Raw genomic sequence first — 23,902 nt, 5'->3', positions numbered from 1 at the left:
GAGACACTGAAATACAAATAGGAATCTTGGGAGGACCGTCATCTTCACCGTTTGCACCCTCCCAGCCAGAGACAACGGAAGCGCGTCCAATCTCCGAAAATCGTCCTTCATTTGGACCACCAGCTGGGCCAGATTCAATTTATGCAGCTGGTTCCATTCCCGCGCCACTTGGATACCTAGGTACCTGAAGCTTCCCTTTACTAATCTAAACAGCAGCTCTCCGAGGCGCCTCTCCTGTCCCCTCGTCTGGACCACAAACATCTCACTCTTTCCCATATTAAGCTGACACCCCAAAAACTAGCCAAATTCCCCTAGAGCCCTCATGATTTATTCCATCCCCTCTATTGGGTCCGAAACGGACAGAAGCAGGTCATCCGCATAGAGTGAAACCGTGTGGTCCGTGTCTCTGCAATTCGGCCATCATCAGCTGAAGCTCAGCAAAATATAAGCAGCACGGTGGAACAGTGGTTAGCACTGTTGCCTTACAGTGCAGGGGACCTAGGTTTGAATCCGGCCTTCGGTGGCTGTGTGGAGTTTGCATTTTTTCCCTTTGCCTGAGTGGGTTTCCTCCGGGTTCTCTGGTTTTCCCCCCACAGTCCAAAGATGTGCAGGTTAGATGGATTGACTGTGCTAAATTGGCCCTTAGAATCTAGGTGGGGTACGGGAGTATATAGGCTGTCTATAATATCAAGTTTTGGAACAGCACATAATCGTTTTTTGTAAAGTGGAATCAGAATTTTCAGCCATATTTCTGATAATGAAATTAGGACAGTAAGTAACACTGGCCATGGCACTGGGATCCTTTGCATGTTTGGATGATCCGTACAGGTTTTACTATTGGGGCAGCATAGTAGCACAGTGGGTAGCACTGTTGCTTCACAGCGCTAGGGTCCCAGGTTCGATTCCCGGCCTGGGTCACTGTCTGTGCGGAGCCTGCACGTTCTCTCCCTGTCTGCATGGGTTTCCTCCTGGTGCTCCAGTTTCCTCCCACAAGTCCCAAAAGACATGCTGTTAGGTGAACTAAACATTCTGAATTCTCCCTCTGTATACCCAAACAGGCACCGGAATGTGGCGACTAGGGGCTTTTCACAGTAACTTCATTGCAGTGTTAATGTAAGCCTACTTGTGACAATAAAGATTATTAATTAAATTATTATTACTGTATTTTGCAAACAATTGAAGCTTACTTCTGAAAGGAACTACATGTAATATTTAAAATAATAATAAGAGGAATTTTCACAATGATAATGACATAACCAACATAGGATGGATTGGCTGGGGGAAGGAGATGATTAAACTACTAAAAGAAAATCCATCACAAACACGTCCACTTCCAGTTTGGGGGTTGGGCAACTAACCCACTCTCAAGAGGTGGATGTGGAATTATAATATTTGAATGAGGCCGCGTGCCTCAGATTTTAGTAGCTATTCACGGTGGAATAGGTTTCCCAGGACTTGGGACACCTAATAGCTGAAATGAGGTACAGGTTCCAAATCCAGCATGTAAGTGCTTTTCCAGCACTGCTTGGGGGCCAAGAGGAGCAAGCTTGCTCCCTCTGGCCCCACATATTTACCTGTCCTGATTTGCCACTCTCCCTGGCGAATTACTAATTCCCCTGTGTTTGAAACCTTAATTGGCATGGCGACAGATTCTCAGTCCAATTAGGCAGCATGGTAGCACAGTGGGTAGCACTGTTGCTTCACAGCTCCAGGGTCCCAGGTTCAATTCCCGTCTTGGGTCACTGTGCAGAGTCTGCACGTTCTCCCCGTGTCTGCGTGGGTTTCCTCCGGCTGATCCGGTTTCCTCCCACAAGTCCTGAAAGACACATTGTCAGTGCTGTAGGTAATTTGGACATTCTGAATTCTCCTTCAGTGTACCCGATCAGGCGCCGGAATGTGGCGACTAGGGGCTTTTCACAGTAACTTCAATGCAGTGTTAATGTAAGCCTACTTGTGACAATAAAGATTATTATTATTTATTTATTTGTGCCACAACACTAGGGGGAACACTTTCTACCTATGCACAGATCATAGAATCCCTACAGTGCAGAAGGAGGCCTTTTGGACCATTGAGTCTGCACTGATGCTCCTAAAGAGCACACTACCTAAGCCCAATCCCCCCTCCCTATCCCCGTAACCCCACCTAACCTTTGGACACTAGGGGCAATTATCATAATATACACACAGGTATATGATGGTGCACAGACAGGCAGTGATTGACACACAGGATGACCAGTGAACACACAGAACACAGCAACCAATCACGAGACAGGACACGATCATTATAAAGCCAGAGGGCAATAGTTTTCCCGCTCTCTGGGGATCCAGCCTCTGTGACAGTCAGAGCCCATGAGCAACAACTAGAACATACACCATGTGGTAGTAAGATAGTCTGGTCAGGTTAGCCTTAGGTCTACAATCAAGTCAGCATAGTGTCAACCCACAGTTAAAGTATGTATGATAGTTAAGAGTTCAATAAAATCAAGTTGCATTTGTTCAAGTGTTGGAAGCCTGTCTCTCTCACTGCTGCAGTAAACGCAGTCCTCGCAGACCCGGCACACCCAACACATCATGTTGGGTACCAGTGAGTTATGCTCGAGTTTGACGGACCTACCTTGAGATAGTCTGCCTTTGACCAGCGATCAGCCATCCGGTAACATGGACAGCGTCCGCCCTCCCCCGCAGCTCCGCATCGCCGGCAACCTCGGTGCTAACTGGAAGATTTCAAGCAGAAGTTCCAGCTGTATCTTGATGCCACCGACCTGGAAACCGCATCGGATAGCAGAAAGATTGCTCTCTTTCTCTCTACAGCCGAGGACCACGCTATCCACATCTTCAACTCCCTCACCTTTGCTGAAGGCGAGGACAAGACAAAGTTTAAAACAGTCCTGCTGAAGTTCGACAGCCACTGTGACATCGAAGTCAACGAGAGCTTTGAACGCTGTGTGTTCCAGCAGAGGCTGCAGGGTAAGGATGAACCTTTCCAGTCCTTTTTAACCCACCTACGTATCCTCGCGCAGTCCTGCAACTACGGCTCCACTTCCGATTCCATGGTCCGCGACCAGATCGTTTTCGGGATCCATTCCGATCCCCTTTGCCAGCAGCTCCTTAAAGTTAAGCAGCTCACCCTCACCATCGCCATTGAAACCTGCGTCCTCCACGAGCACGCCAACAACCGGTACTCCCATATTAAGGTGGCAGAGATGGCGCGGCAAGGCCCCCACGATGCGGAGCGGGTGCAGGCCGTAAAACAGCTCTAGGGCCTGAGTCTGGATGAGGGCAGCCATTTTGCGCGCTTTTCCCGGGCTCCTGAGCATGCGCGCCACGACCAAGGGGACGGCGAGGCCGACGATCGAACTGCGCAGGTGCACACAACGTTTGAACGCACCGCGCATGTGCGGTGCCGCATGGAGCGTCCTGACGCCGGCGCCATGACGTGCAACAACTGTGGCTCCGCCCATTTAAAGCGGCAATGTCCCACAAAATCTCGACACTGTCTCCAGTGTGGCAAGCTTGGCCACTATGCAGCCATGTGCAGATCTGCTCAACTGCCCAATACACAGCGATCCCAGCCGCAGCGCAGGAACGTCCGGTCAGTACAGCAACCCGTTGCAGACTCCGACTCCAACATGGTCCCAGATTCCGACACCGAGGGTCTCAGATCCTCATTCCGGGGAGGCATCTTCACCAAGCATACGATGCCTTCAGCAAAGAAGGTGAAACAACTCCCAGTACTGAGCATTGATCCGGACGACGAGTGGTGTGCCACCCTCACGGTCAACAAGGCTCGCATACGCTTCAGGCTGGACACTGGTGCTTCAGCAAACCTCATTTCAAAGTCTGACCTTGACACCATCCGCACCAAGCCAAGCATTCTTCAACCGGCCTGCTAGCTCATCGACTACAATTGCAATGCCATTGCTGCCAGTGGCTCATGCCAGCTTGCGGTATCCCATCGTTTTTCAGAAGCGACCCTGCGTTTTGAAATTGTAGGAACCAATAGAGCTTCTCTGCTTGGTGCTTGGGCCTGCAAAATCCTGAATCTTGTGCAATGGGTTCACACCATGTCGTCCACAGAGGCAACGGCCGCGCCAGATGTCAACTTCCAAGCCCAATTAGATGACATCATAGCACAATACCACAGCGTCTTCGAAGGTATGGGTACGCTACCTTACCGATACAAGATACTGCTGAAGCCGAATGCCACACCTGTGGTTCATGCACCGTGTCGGGTGCCGGCATCCTTCAAGGATTGCCTCAAGCAGCAGCTGCAAGACCTCCAGGACCAGGGCGTCATTTCTAACGTCACTGAACCCACGGACTGGGTTAGTTCCATGGTCTGTGTCAAAAAACTGTCAGGGGAACTTCGCATTTGCATTCACCCCAAAGATTTGAACAGTAACATCATGAGGGAACACTACCTTATACCGAAACGAGAAGAGCTCACCAGCGAAATGGCTCACGCTAAGCTTTTCACGAAGCTGGATGCCTCCAAGAGGTTTTGGCAAATACAGCTGGCGTGTCCAGTCGAACGTTGTGCACATTTAACACCCCGTTCGGTCGCTACTGTTACAACCGGATGTTCTTTGGCATCATCTCCGCCTCGGACGTGTTCCACCGCATAATGGAGCAAATTATGGAGGGCATCGAGGGGGTGCGAGTGTACGTCGATGATATTATTATTTGGTCCACAACTCCTCAGGAGCACATCGATCGCCTCAAGCGAGTCTTCCACAGGATCCACGAGCATGGCCTCCGACTCAATAGGCCAAATGCTCGTTCAGTCAAGCAGAAATAAAGTTCCTTGGCAACCATATTTCGCCCTTCAGTATGCGGCCAGATGCAGACAAGGTGGCAGCGATCAACGCCATGAAGACCCCGGCGGACAAGAAGGCGGTCCTCCGCTTCCTAGGGATGGTCAATTTCCTTGGGAAGTTTATCCCCAACCTCGCATCACACACCACAGCTCTCCGCAATCTTGTAAAAAAAACTACGGACTTCCAGTGGCTCCCCGCTCATGAGCAAGAGTGGCGTGAGCTCAGAACAAAACTCACCAAGGCCCCGGTACTGGCATTTTTCGACTCCGCCAAGGAGACCAAGATCTCCACCGACGCGAGCCACGCTGGCATTGGGGCAGTACTCCTCTAGCGGGACGAATCCTCCTCCTGGGCCCCAGTCGCATATGCCTCTAGAGCCATGACGCCTACTGAGCAACGATATGCTCAGATTGAAAAAGAATGCCTGGGCCTCCTCACAGGGATTGACAAATTCCATGATTACGTGTATGGACTCCCCAAATTCACGGTCGAGACAGACCACAGGCCATTGGTTCACATCATCCAAAAAGACCTCAATGATATGACGCCACGGCTACAACGTATCCTCCTCAAACACCGCCGCTACGGTTTAGGCCAGGTCTACACCCTGGGCAAAGAGCTCATTGTGGCCGACGCACTCTCTAGATCCATCACCACGCCGTGTGGGCAGTCGGACTTTGTCTGTCAGATAGACGCTCAGGTGAAGTTCTATGCATCCAACCTTCCGGCCACTGATGAAAGGGTCGTGCAAATTCGTCAGGAGACGGCCAGGGATCCTTTACTCCAGCGGGTGATGCGACATCTCACAGAGGGTTGGCAAAAGGGGCAGTGCCCCCAGTTTTATAATATAAAGGATGATCTAGCGGTAGTGGATGGCATATTAATGAAGCTGGACAGGATAGTAATCCCAGAGCATGCTAGAGCTGGTCCTCGGCCAAATCCACGAGGGTCACCTGGGGGTCGAAAAGTGTCGCCGTCGAGCCCAAGAGGCAGTATATTGGCCAGGCATCAGTCAGGATATCGCCAACACGGTCCTCAGTTGCCCAATGTGAAAATTGAAAATGAAAATTGCTTATTGTCACGTGTAGGCTTCAAATGAAGTTACTGTGAAAAGCCCCTAGCCGCCACATTCTGGCGCCTGTTCGGGGGAGGCTGATACGGGAATTGAACCGCGCTGCTGGCCTGCCTTGATCTGCTTTCAAAACCAACGATTTAGCCCTGTGCTAAACAGCCCCTTAGGCTGCCAAAGGTTCCAACCGGCTCAGCCCAAAGAGACTCTACAGCCGCATGAACTGGTGTCCTCCCCATGGTCCAAAATTGGTATTGACCTCTTTCATGCAAAGGGCCGAGACTATGTCCTCCTCGTGGACTACTTTTCCAATTACCCCGAGGTGGTTAGACTGACTGACCTCACATCAGCAACGGCCATCAAGGCATGCAAAGAGACTTTTGCCCGTCATGGCATTCCAATTACAGTTATGACTGATAATGGCCCTTGTTTCGTCAGCCAGGAGTGGATGGATTTTGCCCGGCGGTACAATTTCACGCACGTCACTTCAAGCCCCCACTACCCCCAGCCGAATGGGAAGGCTGAGCAGGGGGTCCACATTGTTAAAAGACCGTTGTGCAAAGCTGCTGACTTGGGTTCAGATTTTAGTTGTTAGCCTATCGGGCGACTCCTTTGTCCGCTGGCCTGTCCCCTGCACAGCTGCTGATGAACCGCACACTACGGACAATGGTGCCGGCTATCCACATCCCGGCCCTTGGCAATTTTCCGGTCTTGCAGAAGATGCAACAGTCTCGGGCTCAATGCAAGTCGGCGTACGACGCCCACGCCACGGATCTCCCTGCTCTGGTTCCTGCTGACCGAGTTCGTGTTCAGCTACCTGACTGTGGCTGGTCTGCCACGACTGTGGTGGTTAAGCAAGTGGCCCCGAGTTTGTTCCTCGTTCGCATGCATGATGGCTCCTTTCTTCGGCGTAATAGGCGGGCACTGCGGCTACTTCCACGCCCGCCACCTGAACGTGATGTCCCGCCTCGCATGCTGGTTCCTCAGGACGCACATTTCCACGAGGCCACCGATCTGCCAGTTCTTTTACCAACCTCTACATTGGAGGCAGTTCCACCCGGTCCAGTGCAGGCAGCCCCTGACCCACCCTTGAGGTGGTCAACCAGAACTCGTCGCCCGCCACAGAGACTGAATTTATAGACTGAATGTTGAATTACCTTGTGATCCGTTTACATATCTGTACATATTGTTTGGTTCTAATTTGTTATCTGCCCTCTATCTGCACTGGACACCTTCCCTTGTGAATACATTAACATACTATGGATATAGTCAGGCTCCTGTACACACACACACTCACTATTTATTGACCCACACACATTTTTTATTTAGAAAAACAAAAGGGGGGGTGAGATGTCATAATATACACACAGGTATATGATGGTGCACAGACAGGCAGTGATTGACACACAGGATGACCAGTGAACACGCAGAACACAGCAGCCAATCACCAGACAGGACATGATCACTATAAAGCCAGTGGGCACTAGTTTTCCCGGTCTCTTGGGATCCAGCCTCTGAGACAATCAGAGCCCATGAGCAGCAACTAGAACATACACCATGTGGTAGTAAGATAGTCTGGTCAGGTTAGCCTCAGATCTCCAGTCAAGTCAGCATAGTGTCAACCCGTGCTAAATTGCCCTTGGTGTCCATAAAGGTTAATTGGGGTTACTGGGTTAAGGGGATGGGGTGGAGGTGGTGTGTGCTTGAGTGGGGTGCTCTTCCCAAGGGCCGGTGCAGACTCGATGGGCCGAATGGCCTCCTTCTGCACTGTAAATTCTAAAAAAAAAAAACCCCACAGTTAAAGTATGTATGATAGTTCAGAGTTCAATAAAATCAAGTTGCATTTCTTCAAGTGTTGGAAACCTGTCTCTCTCACTGCTGCAGCAAACACAGACCCGGCATACCCAACACATCAGCAATAGCATGGCCAATCCACCTAACCTGCACATCTTTGTGCATTGTCAGTGCCTGGGGCATCAGTTCCAAAGCTTGATACAAAGACAGGTTCTTACTACAGTAACAGCTTTCTTATTTAAAACACCTTTACATCTTTTCACGATGCATTCTTTGCCGCAGCCCCTTCCTCACATCCCCCTTCGGAATGTTGTTGCTTCTCATTGCATCACCTGCTCCCCCTGCAGTCCCTTTACCACTAGTTGTCTTCCAGAATGGATGGTGGGAGTGGAAGGGAGATGCAAATGGAATGGCGAGGGGCCGCAGGAGGGGACGGGGAGAAGAAACAGCAAAGGAAGGGGGAGGGAATGGGGGGAAGCAAGCTTGCGGCAAATGAAGGGGCAGGTTGATGTGAGGAGAAGCAGCAAGGGGGGGTGAGAACCATGAAGCACGCGTGAAGGAGCTGCAGCGGGCAGGGGGGGGTCAGCAGTTGCCGTGAATGTGGTGGCAGCGGACAGGCAGGGTTCAGCAGTGGGTGTGAGGGTGCAGGCAGCGGGCAGGCAGGGGTCAGCAGTGGGTGTGAGGGTGCAGGCAGCGGGCAGGCAGGGGTCAGCAGTGGGTGTGAGGGTGCAGGCAGCGGGCAGGCAGGGGTCAGCAGTGGGCGTGAGGGTGGTGGCAGTGGGCAGGTAGGGGTCAGCAGTGGGCCTGAGGGTGGTGGCAGGAGGGAGCTGAGGTTTGTACACACAGAATGATGATGTAAGCAGTTGGAGAAACCATAGTGGGAGCCACGTCTTGATTTCCTTTTCCTGTTTTGTGGCAGCAGGAGTTATAGTGAACCAATTAATGACAGCGGGCAGGCGGTCGAAGCTGGCGGGCCAATCAGAGGTCACCCAGCTTCAGTGAAGAATCTGGCTGCAAAATGGGCAGTGCCAGGAATGGAATCAGGGAGCTTTTTTAAAAATAAATTTAGAGTACCCAATAATTTTTTCTCCAATTAAGGGGCAATTGAGCATGGCCAATCCAGCTACCCTGCACTTCTTTTGGGCTGTGTGGGGGGGGGGGGGGGGGGGGTGAGACCCATGCAGACACGGGGAGAATGTGCAAACTCCACATGGACAGTGACTCGGGGCTGGGATCGAACTCGGGTCCTCGGGGCTGTGAGGCAGCAGTGCTAACCACTGAGCCACTGTGTCGCCCTTGAGATCCAACACTCCAACAGGCCTTATAGGTTTTTGTCCATGCCAGTCTACATTCCCAATTTTGGCAGTGCCCAAAACCTTTACGGCCTGATTTTAATTCTGTGTAAGTGAACAGGTTTAAAGCTCCATTTTAATGGAGTGCAGTTTAAGTCAGCTGTTCCAGATATTTTAAATTTATTTTTGTTAAGTTAACATTTTTGTTAGAAAGATAATATTCTATGTGAGGTAACTATGTTAATTCCAGCTGACATATATTGGAACTATTAACTCTCTATTTGTCATATGCATTAATTTGTGCTACCATTTTGTTCCAGAAACTGGAGGCCTGGGCAGCCTGATAACTGGGAACTAGATGCAGCAACGGAAGATTGTGCTGGACTTGCTGCCAGTGCAATGTGGAACGACTTCTTCTGCACAGACCTCAATGGCTTGATTTGTGAAAAGAACATTGACAAAGGTGAATGAGAAATTTGAACTTCTGTCTTAAAAGTTTTGGCTCTGTTGTGAAATTAGACGACGCAGCAATATATTTAATTATAAAAATTAGACACTTCCGGTGGCGGCCATGGAGTGAGTGGTTGCACACAGGGCAGCTCTGGCTCGTAGGCGTTGATTTGAGCTCTTTTTACCTGAAGGTGGGGTAGTTTCGGCAGGAAAGTGTAGCTGAAGATGTGGAGGAGAAGTTCCCTCCATGAGTGGCATGTTTGCTGGTTACCAGACCCAGCGGCAAAAATATATTTAGGACCTGGCCAAGGAATTGGAGGAGACCTGTGGTGCAATAGCAATTGTGACGATGGTGGAGGGGGGAAGGGCCGTCACAAGTTGGAAAGTCCCAGAGCAGCTTATGCACGAGGACTGGTCAAAGGCCATTGAGGGAGCAGTAGCACCCCTGAAAGGACCGATGGAGCGAGTGGAGAAATGTCTCGAGGCGCAGGGGTCACAGATACAGGAGATGAAGAAGGTGATGTCCAACCACAGGGATCAGGTAGTGTCATTGGAGGCGAAGCTAGGACTCCTGGGGGACCTTTGCAAGCCACTGAGGGCCAAGGTAGAGGAGCAGGAGAACAGGTCCAGAGGGCAGAATTTACGTTTTGTTGGCCTGCAGGAGGGTGTGGAAGGTACAAGCGCCACAAGATACGTTTCAAGGATGTTGGTGGGCTGGTGACGGAGAGGGTGCTGGACAAAGCCCTGGAGGTGGACAGGGCACACAGGTCCCTGAGGCAAAAGCCGAGAGTGGGGGAGCCACCAGGGGCAATGATTGGGAGGCTCCACAAGTGGAGAAGGAGAAGATCCTTCAGTGGGCAAGGGAGGAGCAGAACTGCGAATGGGAGGGGAACTGGATCCAAATTTACCAAGATATCGGCGCGGACGTGGTGAAATGGTATGCTGGATTTTACCAGCTACGGAGGCAGGCCACATCTAGGGAAATTTTGAGGGTGCGGACCGGGAAGGAGGAAGTAGTGTCGGAACCGGGAAGGATTAATGAATCATTTAAGGAGTATTATGAGAAGCTGCACATGGCTATGCCGGGTGGTGAGGAAGGAGATATGGGGATATTTTTTGATGAGCGGGTGTTCCCGAGGCTGGGTGAAGAGAGAAGGCAGGCTCTGGAGGAACAGTTAGGGCTGGAGGAGGTGATTAATAGCATAAGGAAGATTAGGTTGAGGAAGGCCCCAGGGCCAGACAGCTACCCAGTGGACTTCTATATGGGGTTTGTGACAGAGTTGGCACCTCATTCGCTGGGGATGTTTAGCCAGGTGCTGGAGAAGGGGGAGATACCGGAGTCATTGACAGGCATCGATTGCGCTGATCCCAAAAAATGGAAAGGACCGTTTGGTGCGCGGGTCATACAGGCCCATTTCACCATTAAACACAGATGTGAAAGTGTTGGCCAAGTTAGTGGTGGGGAGGGACTTCCGGGTGCGGCTATGCAGAGCTAAGTCGCAGGTTCGGCAGCTGCCGCTTGGAATGGACGTTTGGGCTCTTTTCAGGGCCCCCAATGCCATTTTTTCGACATTTCCCGGTGTGGGAAGAAGACTGCAGCATTCCCCCGACAGTTTATGGCTTGGACCAGGAGCGGGGCGGCTAAGACAGTGGTGGTGAAGCCAAAGAAAGTGCGAGGGAAGAAGAGCAAGATGGCGGCGGGCAGGGACCAGGCAGCATGGATGCAGTGGGCGCAGGAGCAACAGGTTATCCAGCGCTGCTTCAGGGAGCTCAAAGCAGACCTGCTGGAGCTGATGAAGGCTTCTATTGATAAGCTGCTGGAGACCCAGACAGCCCACGGGGTGGCGATCCACGAGGTCTGACAAAAGATCTCAGATAACGAGGACAAGATCTTGGGCCTGGCGGTAAAGGTGGAGGCGCACGAGCCGCTCCACAAGAAATGGCAGGAACGGTTCGAGGAGATGGAGGATCGGTCGAGGCGGAAGAATCTGCGGATCCTGGGCCTCCCAGAGGGGCTGGACGTGGGGGCCTATGTGGTCACCATGTTAAACTCGCTGATGGGAGCGGGGTCCTTCCAGGGGCTCCTGAGGCTGAAAGGGGCGCATAGAGTGCTGGCGAGGAGGCCCAAGGCTAACGAGCCGTCGCGGGCGGTTTCATCGGTTCGCTGATCGGGTGTGCGTACTCAGGTGGGCCAAGAAAGAGAGGAGCAGCAGGTGGGAGAACGCGGAGGTTCGAATATATCAGGACTGGAGCGCGGAGGTGGCAAAGAAGAGGGCCGGGTACAACCGGGCGAAGGCGGTGCTGCACAGGAAGGGGGTGAGGTTTGGCATGTTGCAGCCGGCGCGTCTGTGGGTCACCTACAAGGACCGGCACCATGATTTTGAGTTCCCGGAGGAGGTGTGGGCCTTTGTTCAGGCCGAGAAGCTGGACACAAACTGAGGGTCGAGATGGGGTGACAGACGTGGGGATGGTCGGGGATTGTTGTTGTTGTGTTACATTTTGAGGGGGGGGTTCTTTGTTCTTCTTTAGTTTTGGTTCAGTGTGGGTGGTTAGGGTGGATTGGACACTGTTTTGGTTGGGTCTGTCGGGTGGGCTCTTGGAGGGGGGCAAGTAAACAGAGTAGGGGGTGAATGGCCAGTAGGGGGATGGGGCCCCGCGGGGGAGAGGGAGGCCCGAGTCGGGGGTGAGGGGACTGGGCCTGTAAAAGGATCTGCGACAGAGGAGGTGGGGCCGGGCAGGTGAAAAGCGCGGGCTTTTTCCCGTGCTGAAGGCTGGAGGGGGTGGGGAAGCACGGGTTTTTTCCCGCTCTTGGGATGGAAGGGGGAGGCAGAGAGCCTGCTGGTGGGTAATGGAGGGGGAGGAGAAGTCCCACAATGGGAGGAGTCGAAGGAGAGACGGGAGCGGCCGGGGTCAGCAGGAGTCAGCTGACTTGCGGGAGTGCAATGGGGGGGGGAGCAATGCAGCTAGGAGGGGTCCTAGCTGGGGGGTGGGTGGGTGGAGGGGGGAACCGGGTTGTTGCTGGTTTGGTCAAGGGGGAGCTGGAGCAAGTAGAGGGGGTTGGGTCGGGGGTCTGCCGCCGTGGGGAAAGGGCCGGGCGTGGGGTGCGGGCGCGTGGCTGGCCGAGGAGGGGTTATAGCTAGTCAGCGGGGAAGGGGCGGCGGGTAGCTCCCTGATCCGGCTGATAACCTGGAACGTAAGGGGGCTGAACGGGCCGGTTAAGCGGGCCTGGGAGTTCGCACACCTGAAGGGGCTGAAGGCGGATGTGGTCATGCTCCAGACCAGGTAAGATTGAGGAAGGGGTGGGTAGGCCAGGTGTTTCATTCGGGGATAGATGCCAAAAATCGGGGGGTGGCGATCTTGGTGGGAAAGAGGGTGTCATTCGAGGCGTCGAGCATTGTGGCAGATAATGGCGGCAGGTACGTAATGGTAAGTGGTAAGCTGCAAGCGGAAAAGGTGGTGCTGGTCAACGTGTACGCCCCGAACTGGGACGATGTGGGTTTTATGCATCACATGCTGGGTCGGATCCCGGACTTGGAAGTGGGGGGCCTGATAATGGGGGGGGGACTTTAACACGGTGTTGGATCCGGCACTGGATCGTTCCAGGTCTAGGACGGGTAGGTGACCGGCGGCGGCTAATGTACTGAGGGGGTTTATGGACCAGATGGAAGGGGTGGACCCTTGGAGATTTGCAAGGCCGGGGGCGAGGGAATTTTCATTCTTCTCGCATGTTCATAAGGCCTATTCCCGGATCGACTTTATTGTTATGAGCAGGGCGCTGATTGCGAGAGTAGAGGATGCCGAGTACTCGGCGATAGCCATTTCAGATCAAGCCCCGCATTGGGTAGACCTAGAGCTGGGGGAGAAGAGGGACCAGCGCCCATTGTGGCGCTTGGAGGTGGGGCTGTTGGCTGACGAGGAGGTGAGTGAGCGGGTCCGAGGAAGCATAGAGAGATACCTGGAGGCCAACGATAACGGGGAGCTCCGAGTGGGGATGGTCTGGGAGGCGCTGAAGGCGGTGGTGAGGGGAGAGCTGATCTCCATTAGGGCCCACAAGGAGAGGAGAGAGCAGAGGGAGAGGGAGAGGCTGGTGGGGGAGATGGTGAGGGTAGACAGGAGGTATGCGGAGGTACCGGATGAGGGACTGTTGAGGGAGAGGCGCAGCCTCTAGGCCGAATTCAACCTGTTGACCACCAGGAAGGCGGAGGTGCAGTGAGGAAGGCCCAGGGGGCGATTCATGAGTATGGGGAAAAGGCAAGTCGGATGCTGGCGCATCAGCTTCTGAAGCGGGATGCAGCTCGAGAGATTGGGGGAGTTAAGGATATTTGCGGGGGGGGGGGGGGGGGAGGGGAGTGTGGTGCGGAATGGGGTTGGCATCAATGGGGTCTTCAGGGACTTTTATGAGGAACTGTATCGCTCCGAGCCCCCACTGGAGGAGGGAGGGATGGGCCGCTTTCTGGACCAACTGAAGTTCCCAAAGGTGGAGGAGGGACTGGTGGCGGGATTAGGGTCCCCGATTGGGTTGGAGGAGCCAGCCAAAGGGATAGGGAACATGCAGGTGGGGAAGGCATCAGGACGGACGGTTTCCCGGTCGAATTTTATTAAAAATATGTGGACCTGTTGCGCCCGTTGCTGGTTAGGACCTTCAATGAGGCAAGGGAGGTGGGCGATGCCCCCGATGATGTCCCAGGCCTGATCTCCTTGGTCCTGAAGCGGGACAAGGATCCCCTGAAGTGAGGGTCTTACAGGCCGATTTCATTGTTAAATGTAGAATCCAAGGTGCTGGCGATGGTCTTAGCCACGAGGATTGAGGATTGTGTGCCGCAGGTCATCCACGAAGACCAGACGGGGTTCGTGAACGGGAGGCAGTTGAACGTGAATGTGCGGAGGCTCCTGATCGTTGTTATGATGCCGGCGAGGGAGGGGGAGGCGGAGATAGTGGTGGCGATGGACGCTGAGAAGGCCTTCGATAGGGTAGAGTGGGGGTACTTGTGGGAGGTGCTGAAGAGGTTCGGGTTTGGGGAGGGGTTCGTCAGGTGGGTTAGGCTGTTGTACGAGGTCCCGATGGCGAGTGTGGCCACGAACAAGAGGAGGTCTGAGTACTTTTGGTTGCATCGAGGGACGAGGCAGGGGTGTCCCTTGTCCCCCCTGCTCTTCGTGCTGGCGATTGAACCCCTGGCTATGGCACTGAGGGAGTCGAGGAACTGGAGGGGGTTGTTGCGGGGTGGGGGGGAGCATAGGGTGTCGCTGTATGCGGACGACTTGCTGCTATATGTGGCGGACCCGGTGGGGGGGGAATGCCAGAGGTAATGAGGATCCTCGGGGAGTTTGGGGATTTCTCAGGGTACAAGTTCAACATGGGGAAGAGCAAGTTGTTCGTGGTTCACCCAGGGGACCAGGAGAGGGGGATTGGCGAGCTCCCACTAAAAAGGGCAGAGAGGAGCTTCAGGTATTTGGGGGTCCAGGTGGCCAGGAGCTGGGGGGCCCTGCATAGACTTAACTTCACGAGGCTGGTGGAGCAAATGGAGGAGGAGTTTAAGAGGTGGGACGCGCTGCCGCTGTCCCTGGCAGGTAGGATGCAGTCAGTCAAGGTGACGGTGCTCCCAAGGTTTTTGTTCCTGTTCCAATCCCTCCCCATTCTTATCCCGAAGGCCTTCTTTAGGCGGGTCAACAGGAGCATAACAGGGTTTGTGTAGTTGCGAGGGACTCCAAGGGTGAGAAGGGTGTTCCTGGAGCGGAGAAGGGATGGGGGGGGGGGGGTGGCTGGTGCTGCCCAACCTCTGTGGGTACTACTGGGCCGCCAATGCGGCGATGGTGCGCAAGTGGGTGATGGAGGGGGAGCGGGCTGCATGGAAGAGGCTGGAGACGGCGTCTTGTGTGGGTACGAGTCTGGAGGCGCTGGCAACGGTGCCGCTGCCGCTCCCTCCAATGAGGTATACCACGAGCCCGGTGGTGGTGGCTGCCCTCAAAATTTGGAGGCAATGGAGGCGGCACAGGGGGGAACTGGGGGCCTCGGTGTGGACCCCAATACGGGAGAACCACCGGTTTGTCCCAGGGAGAATAGATGGAGGGTTTTTGTGGTGGCACAGGGCAGGGATAAGAAGTTTGGGAGACCTATTTGTGGATGGAAAGTTCGCGAGCCTGGGTGAGCTGGAGGAGAAGTACGGGCTCCCCCCGGCAAACGTCTTTAGGTATCTACAGGTAAGGGCATTTGCCAGGCGGCAAGTGGCGGAATTCCCGCTGCTGCCGCCACGCACGGTACAGGACAGGGTGCTCTCGGAGGCGTGCGTTGGAGAGGGGAAGATCTCGGCAACATACCAGGTGATGCAGGAGGAGGAGGAGGCCTCGGTGGAGGTGCTGAAAGGTAAGTGGGAGGAGGAGTTTGGAGAGGAGATCGAGGAGGGGACGTGGGCAGATGCCCTGGGGAGGGTGAACTCTTCCTCTTCCTGTGCGAAGCTCAGCCTCATACAGTTTAAGGTGCTGCACAGGGCACACATGACCGGGACAAGGATGAGCCGGTTTTTTGGGGGTGAGGACAGGTGTGTTAGGTGCTCAGGGAGCCCAGCAAACCACACCCATATGTTCTGGGCATGCCCAGGGCTGGAGGAATTTTGGAAGGGCGTAGCGAGGACGGTGTCGAGGGTGGTAGGATCCAGGTTCAAACCGGGCTGGGGGCTCGCAATATTTGGGGTTGCAGAGGAGCCGGGAGTGCAGGAGGCGAAAGAGGCCGCTATTCTGGCTTTTGCGTCCCTGGTAGCCCGGCAAAGGATTCTTCTTCAGTGGAAGGATGCGAGGCCCCCAAGCGTGGAATCGTGGATCAACGATATGGCGGGGTTTATTAAATTGGAAATGGTGAAATTTGCCTTAAGGGGATCGGTGCAAGGGTTCTTCAGGCAGTGGCATCCGTTCTTGGACGTCCTAGCAGAACGGTAGACAATGGTCAGCAGCAGCAGCAACCCGGGGGCGGGGGAGGGGTCTATTTTATTTTTGTTTGTCTATACTGGGGGATCTGAGGGGGTGTATATATTTGCTCTGTTTGCTATGTGTTTCGGTGGGTGTTAATATATTTATTTATGTATTGGGGGAGGGGGGGCACCGGGTTGTTTTGTTTTGTATTTAATTTTATTGGGTTCCTTTTACATTTTGTTGTTGATACTTTGTGAAAACTTTAATAAATTTTTTTTTACATGTTTTAAAGTTAGTGGTGGGGAGGATGGAATGGTGAGTTCAGGGGGTGGTCGCTGAGGACCAAACGGGCTTTGTAAAGGGAAGGCAGCTCTCCAGTAACATCAGGAGGCTGTTAAACATGATTATGACCCTGTCGGAGAGAATGGGTACCGGAGGTATTTGTCTCTCTGGATGCAGAGAAAGCTTTTGATCAGTATCTGTTTTGAGATCCTGGGAAGGTTGGGTTTGGCCTGATGTTTGTGGCGTGGGTGCACCTGTTGTATGTGGGCTTGGTGGCAAGTGTACGGACAAATGAGATAAGAGGGAAATCAGGAGGGCAAAAAGGGGACATGAAATTGCTTTGGCAAATAATGCAAAGGAGAATCGAAAGAGCTTCTACAGATGCATAAAGGGAAAAAGAGTAACTAGGGACAGAGTAGGGCCTCTTAAGGATCAACAAGGACATCTATGTGCAGAGCCACAAGAGTTGGGTGAGATCCTGAATGAATATTTCTCATCGGTATTCACGGTGGAGAAAGGCATGGATGTTAGGAAACTAAGGGAAATAAATAGTGATGTCTTGAGAAGTGTGCATATTACAGAGGAGGAGGTGCTGGAAGTCTTAAAGTGCATCAAGGTAGATAAATCCCCGGGACCTGATGAAATGTATCCCAGGATGTTGTGGGAGGCTAGGGAGGAAATTGCGGGTCCCCTAACAGAGATATTTGAATCATCGGCAGCCACAGGTGAGGTGCCTGAAGATTGGAGAGTAGCGAATGTTGTGCCCTTGTTTAAGAAGGGCAGCAGGGAAAAGCCTGGGAACTACAGACCGGTGAGCCTAACGTCGGTAGTAGGTAAGTTGCTAGAAGGTATTCTGAGAGACAGGATCTACAAGCATTTCGAGAGGCAAGGACTGATTCGGGGCAGTCACCATGGCTTTGTGCGTGGAAAATCATGTCTCACAAATTTGATTGAGTGTTTTGAGGGGGTGACCAAGAAGGTAGATGAGGGCAGTGCAGTAGACGTTGTCTACATGGACTTTAGCAAAGCCTTTGACAAGGTACCGCATGGTAGGTTGTTGCAGAAGGTTAAAGCTCACGGGATCCAGGGTGAGGTTGCCAATTGGATTCAAAATTGGCTGGACGACAGAAGCCAGAGGGTGGTTGTAGAGGGTTGTTTTTCAAACTGGAGGCCTGTGACCAGTGGTGTGCCTCAGGGATCGATGCTGGGTCCACTGTTATTTGTGATTTATATTAATGATTTGGATGAGAATTGCAGATGTTTGCAGATGACACCAAGATTGGTGGCACAGTGGATAGTGAAGAAGGTTATCTAGGATTGCAACGGGATCTTGATCAATTAGGCCAGTGGGCCGACGAATGGCAGATGGAGTTTAATTTAGATAAATGTGAGGTGATGCATTTTGGCAGATCGAATCAGGCCATGACCTACTCAGTTAATGGTATGGCGTTGGGGAGAGTTATAGAACAAAGAGATCTAGGAGTACAGTTTCATAGCTCCTTGAAGGTGGAGTCGCAGGTGGACAGGGTGGTGAAGAAGGCATTCGGCATGCTTGGTTTCATTGGTCAGAACATTGAATACAGGAGTTGGGACGTCTTGTTGAAGTTGTACAAGACATTGGTACGGCCACACTTGGAATACTGTGTGCAGTTCTGGTCACCCTATTATAGAAAGGATATTATTAAACTAGAAAGAGTGCAGAAAAGATTTACTAGGATGTTACCGGGACTTGATGGTTTGAGTTATAAGGAGAGGCTGGATAGACTGGGACTTTTTTCCCTGGAGCGTAGGAGGCTTAGGGGTGATCTTATAGAGGTCTATAAAATAATGAGGGGCATAGATAAGGTAGATAGTCAACATCTTTTCCCAAAGGTAGGGGAGTCTAAAACTAGAGGGCATAGGTTTAAGGTGAGAGGGGAGAGATTCAGAAGGGCCCAGAGGGGCAATTTCTTCACTCAGAGGGTAGTGAGTGTCTGGAATGTGCTGCCAGAGGTAGTAGTAGAGGCGGGTACAATTGTGTCTTTCAAAAAGCATTTAGATAGTTACATGGGTAAGATGGGTATAGAGGTTTATGGGCCAAGTGCGGGCAACTGGGACTAGCTTAATGGTAAAAACTGGGCGGCATGGACTGGTTGGGCCGAAGGGCCTGTTTCCATGCTGTAAACTTCTATGATTCTAACTGAGTTTTGGGGAACGAGGCAGAGGTGTCCACTGTCGCCGTTGTTGTTTTTGCTGGCAATAGAGCCCTTGGCAATTGCCCTTAGAGGGCTCAGTGGAGTGGCAGGGGACTGTGAGGGGAAGTAGGGAACACCGGGTGTCACTGTACGCAGATGACCTGTGCTGTTTGTGTCGGACCCACTGGAGAACATGGGGACAATTATGGGAATACTGGAGAGATTTGGTGCCTTCTCGGGATATATATTGAATGTCGGAAAGAGTGAGGTGTTTCCGGTAAATGCGGCGGGTCATGGAGCCAATCTGGGGGCTGTCATTTAGGATAGCTAGGGACAGGTTCAGGTATTTGGGTGTTCAGGTGATGGGGGAGCGGTCGGCAGTGGACTCAGCCCGCCAGTGGGATGTGCTGGTCCCGCCATTGTCAACGGGATTGCCCATTGCAGCACCCCTCGTCGCCGGGAAACCCGTGCGCCAGCGTGTGACCGGAATTTCCCGCCGGCATGAGCAGCCAGTAAATCTTGCTCACCGTGTCATCTCTGGCAGAAAGCAGAGTGCGAATACCACTGGGTGGGTAGGCGCAATCCCCATCATAATCCACCCACATTTGGTCATTTCTTGGGGGGAGGGGGGAAGAGAGAGAGTTTTGCACTGGCATGGAGAGGAGGCAGGGTTTAAACATGCCGGCAGGTCCACTTCGTCAGAGATGGCATTTTTGAAGGCCAGTGAATGGCAGGACAAACTGGAGGACAAAATGGCCCACTTCTGTTTCTATGTTCTTATTTTAATGGGCCTAGCACTGAAGCTCACAGGTGGGTGGCACTCCCACTTACATTTATACTGTGTTTTTATTCACCTTGTCCCTCATCGGAGTCTGCAAAAAATATAATTTAAAAAGCATTTTATCCTGGGAACATAGCAACAGTAGTTGGCCAGTCACCCTGGATCATTTTTCCATCTGTCAGCCTTGGTTTCAGAATTCTCAATGCTCTTGACAAACAAAAATGGATTAGTCTGTTTTGAAATTTTCAATTGACCAAGACAACATCTTTCTGAGGGCAAGTGTTCCAGATCTTCACAACCCTTTATGCGAAGCAGGCTTCACCCCTGAACAACCTAGCTCTAATTTCAAGGTGACTTCCCTTGTTCTACACCAGAGGAGATAATTTCTCTCTATTGACCCAATCAACTCCTTTTAATCATTTTAAAGACTCAATTAGATCACCCATTCATCTTTATTCTCAAGGGAATATGTCTAATAAATTCAGCCAGTCCTAGTATCATTCAAAGGAATCTGCACTGCAACCCTTCCAAGACCAATTCATCGGGCTGGATTTTATGTTTTTCAGCTGAGTGAGTGAGATGGAATGGAAACTGAGTGGTCCGCTCACCCCACCACACCCCCACTTGTCTCAGCTCATTGAATCAAGTGGCAATCAATTAGTGGCTGTCTGGTTGGAAGGCAGCCAGTTCGCAGTGCAATGGTCAGGCTCCATGCCCAATTGGGACTGTTGGCTTGAACATCATGTGGCAGAGGAGTTCATCTGTTAACAGAAAGTCGGTCACAGCTAGAAATTTAAAGACCCTTTACTCCCTCAATTTTTCTTAACTCCTTAGGCCCCAAAAAGCTAAAAGAAAAGTCAAAAACGCATAAAGACCTTGGAGTAAGCACATAGTAATCAGGAGAGACTGGTCTGCTCCCAGCTCTCTTCGAGCCTCTTGGTCATCTGACTACTGATGTCATAGTTACATCATTTATATCATCATGGTCTCATTAACATACTCATTAACCCTTTATCTAATGAGCTCAGACAGCAAAGGCGAGAGCAAGTGGACTACTCAATGTCTGTTCCACTTCCCTCAACCCCCCATGGTGACTTCATATTGTGGACTTATTCTAATTGTTTCCATCTTTCTGCTTATTCACTGCTTTGCTGAAACATTTAACTCCTATTTCTTAATGCAGCTGTCAATAGACCCATCTAATAGTTTGTATCTAAGAAGGACAAGGCAGGTAGCTCATGTAATCAGTAAACTATATACTGCAATCAGAAATTAATTATTAAACATTGGCTCACTAATCCCTGCACAGCATGTATAAGGAAGCAAGTTTTGGATCTTATTAAACACAACCTGCTACTTTGTTGTGTGCACAAGGCAGAAATGTTGAGTTAAAAGTCTAACTACAATGCAGTGTATAACTGTGGCTTACTTGTCATTTTCCTGCAGCTAGATGTACTCATACCATTGGTCTTTTCACATTACAGATCAACTGTCAGGGTGATTGTCCTGATTAACCCAAAGAGCATGTCCAGGGACATTTCCAGACCATGTCGGAGGTGATCTTCAGTTTCAGGTCCCCGATTACCAAAGGAAGTTTCTGATCTGCGTTAGATGACAACTATTAACCTAACTTCTGAAACATCATTTCCTCACATTGGACATCAACTTAAGTCTTTGATCCTCCTTAATCCTTAACTTGAAGTTCGCCCATGACTCTGTTCTTTAAAGAATATCTAATATTTGATAATAATTATTGTTTATTAAAAATGAAATAAGCAAGAAAATATATTACAAAATCCATACAAGTCCAATTTTTTATTTTATTTTCCATAAATACCTATGTCAGTATAAGAAAATCTATATGTTAACACTTGTGTTTAAAACTATTTACCATTCTGCATAGTAACAGGCTTACAAAACTTTCCAGTTTTCAGGAATGTTTCAACTGAACCTTCAGTGTCTGGTTTACAGTGAAATCAAAGAATAATTATTCCCCTGTTATATCGTCAAATAAAATATCAAATATAAGAAAGATGTAGGCATGGGGTTGGAACTGGAGCTTATTTTTGTTACCTTCCAACTGCTATAAAGATGATCTATTTTATACTTTATTACACAAATAAGAAAAGAGCATTGCTTTATTTAATCAAATTGGCATTCACACTGCCCTCAGCCAGTGCTTTCATACCCACCAAAATAATTCCACCAGGAAGCACAGCTTGTTAAGAGGATGTTTGCAAATACAAATGTTAGAATTGGGAATGGGAAGGTTGCTAAACTGTTTTCAGATCATGAAGGAACATTTTGACATCAGCAGCAAGTTTCAGAAGATAACTCAAGTGAGGACCACTTCCTTTCAAACCAACCATGTAATTGGAATCAAAGAAACCGGCTAAACAAGCCCAGTAAGATATTGCCCTCCAAAGGTAAAAGAGGCTGAAAGGATAATTAAGATCCAATCTTAAGATCAGAAATGCCATCCATTTGAAATTTCTGTCTTTAATGCAGTACAAATTTTTATGTTTATGAATTGTTCCATTTTAAACTCAAGGTTTTACTGTTAATGATTAAACCCCAACTTAAGAGTCCATTATAACTGCAAATTAAATTTTCAGCTTATTTAATTAGTCAATACTTCCAAAACACTTTTGAGCCCCCAATTGCTGATGGCGCCAGTAATGTAAACATACAAGACCCCTTTAACTCACATTTTCAAAAAGCTTTATGAACATAGAATCTGCGGCAATTCTGTTTTTTTTGTAATTACCCTTATACAAAGGCGCCTGGATAAGTTTAACACTGAATTTTAATGTTATTCCCATTCACTCCCATTTCATAGAAGTTTTAATTACAATTCTGATCCAACATTCATCATTCATTTGACAAATGTGTTTTGTACCTATTCAGTTTTGAGTGCGGGGGATGAGGGGACATTTCCAGAGCGGGTCTTACTGAAATTAAAGATTACTTGATCACAATTGGGTTTCAAAATAGCAATCACACTGAGACAGTAAGTGAACTGGAATGAAAATCAAGTTACATCACTGAGTCATGGACTTTGCACCTAGGATTTTCTGATCTTTAACTTGCCACGGTGGGAAGCTACAAAGTATTTTGCAGGCGTTTTCCCACAGAGGAGGGAGGCAAAATCATTGATTTGGTCAACCTAATCCATGCCTATACAGCCGTAACAACCAGCTGCAGAGCAGTTCGGGTTCAGACTTAGGAGAAGATTGCAAGTCCATTCACTCAGCTGAAGAAAGTATGGGGAAAAAGAAAAACAAAAATACAATTAAAGAAAAAAAGTTGACTTTACGACATCATTGCTGAAGTAATGGAAGGTTACTACTGTTATGCTTAAATTAGATAAGCCAAATTGAACAAAATTGGGTAAGAAGTGGTATTAATTTCAAGTGCCCTTTAATGTGACCATTTTTTTGAAACATTCCTTCAAGAGAGTCAAACAAAGCGGTGCACCGTAGTCAATTATTACTGTTTTGGGTAGTTTCAGTGGGCTCAATAAATTGGTTTTATTACATTATTGTCAAATACATCTGTAATGACTAAATCCAAAACAAGCCCTCATGGAATTGTGAAATAAAAATAATTTTATTTATCAGGATGTCGATTGATTATTAAGTCTTAATTTAATAGGCTATTACATAGAATTGGGTAGAATCTGACAGCACCAAAGCCGACCATTCGACTCAGGAGGTCTATGCTGGTGTTTATGCTCCACCCGAGAACCTCCACCTTATATCATCTCTCCCCATCTAAACATCATTCTGCCTCATTTTATAAATTGATATGCAGTGTTCTTTCAAACAGAATAGATTTTTATAACTATTGATATTTTGGTTTTTGAGAAAACTATATGCATTCTAGACAGCTCATAGGGAAGAAATAAAGAAAATAAACATATGGGCAGAATCGTTTGATGCTCCCAGGAGCAGGAAACGAGACAGGCGGGGGAATCTAAATGAATGGGATGCAAAATATGTGCTTTCCAACAGCAAGATGAAAATTGGACATTAGGTTGGTTGCAGATCGAGGGAAGATCGTGCTTCCCAATGGCAAATGACGAGTATCTCTTTACATTAGCATGTCATGCATGCTCATTAAAACACAACTTTGCCAGATTACATTGTACCTTTGGAATTTATGCAGCAAACAGGAAACACGTGCCTTCAGATTCATGACTGGTCATAGGTGGTGTGAAGCAAGCAAGGTTGTCTTACTGGTGCATTTGGTCAGAGTAGGAACTACTTTTCTTGAATAGAGAGTTTTGTTGAAGCAGGGGAGAGGAGCATTGATGCTTGAGATCAGGTGACTGAAAGGAG

The 23,902-nt window shown here is 50.1% G+C and overlaps 1 protein-coding gene across 2 annotated transcripts in view; it reads left to right on the top strand.

Annotated features, from left to right (window-relative positions):
- Positions 1 to 23,178, top strand: part of colec12 (collectin sub-family member 12) — a 311,308-nt gene extending 288,130 nt beyond the window's left edge. For both annotated transcript variants that reach the window (XM_072467892.1, XM_072467893.1), the window contains 2 exons: positions 9,293 to 9,435; positions 21,047 to 23,178. In XM_072467892.1, the coding sequence (XP_072323993.1) occupies positions 9,293 to 9,435; positions 21,047 to 21,063 (160 nt within the window). In that variant the 3' untranslated portion in view covers positions 21,064 to 23,178. The remainder of the gene's footprint in view (positions 1 to 9,292; positions 9,436 to 21,046) is intronic.
- Positions 23,179 to 23,902: the final 724 nt, after the last annotated feature.

Source organism: Scyliorhinus torazame, chromosome 11, assembly GCF_047496885.1.
Source record: "Scyliorhinus torazame isolate Kashiwa2021f chromosome 11, sScyTor2.1, whole genome shotgun sequence".
NCBI lineage: Eukaryota > Metazoa > Chordata > Chondrichthyes > Carcharhiniformes > Scyliorhinidae > Scyliorhinus > Scyliorhinus torazame.
This window is presented reverse-complemented; position numbering and strand designations above follow the sequence as displayed.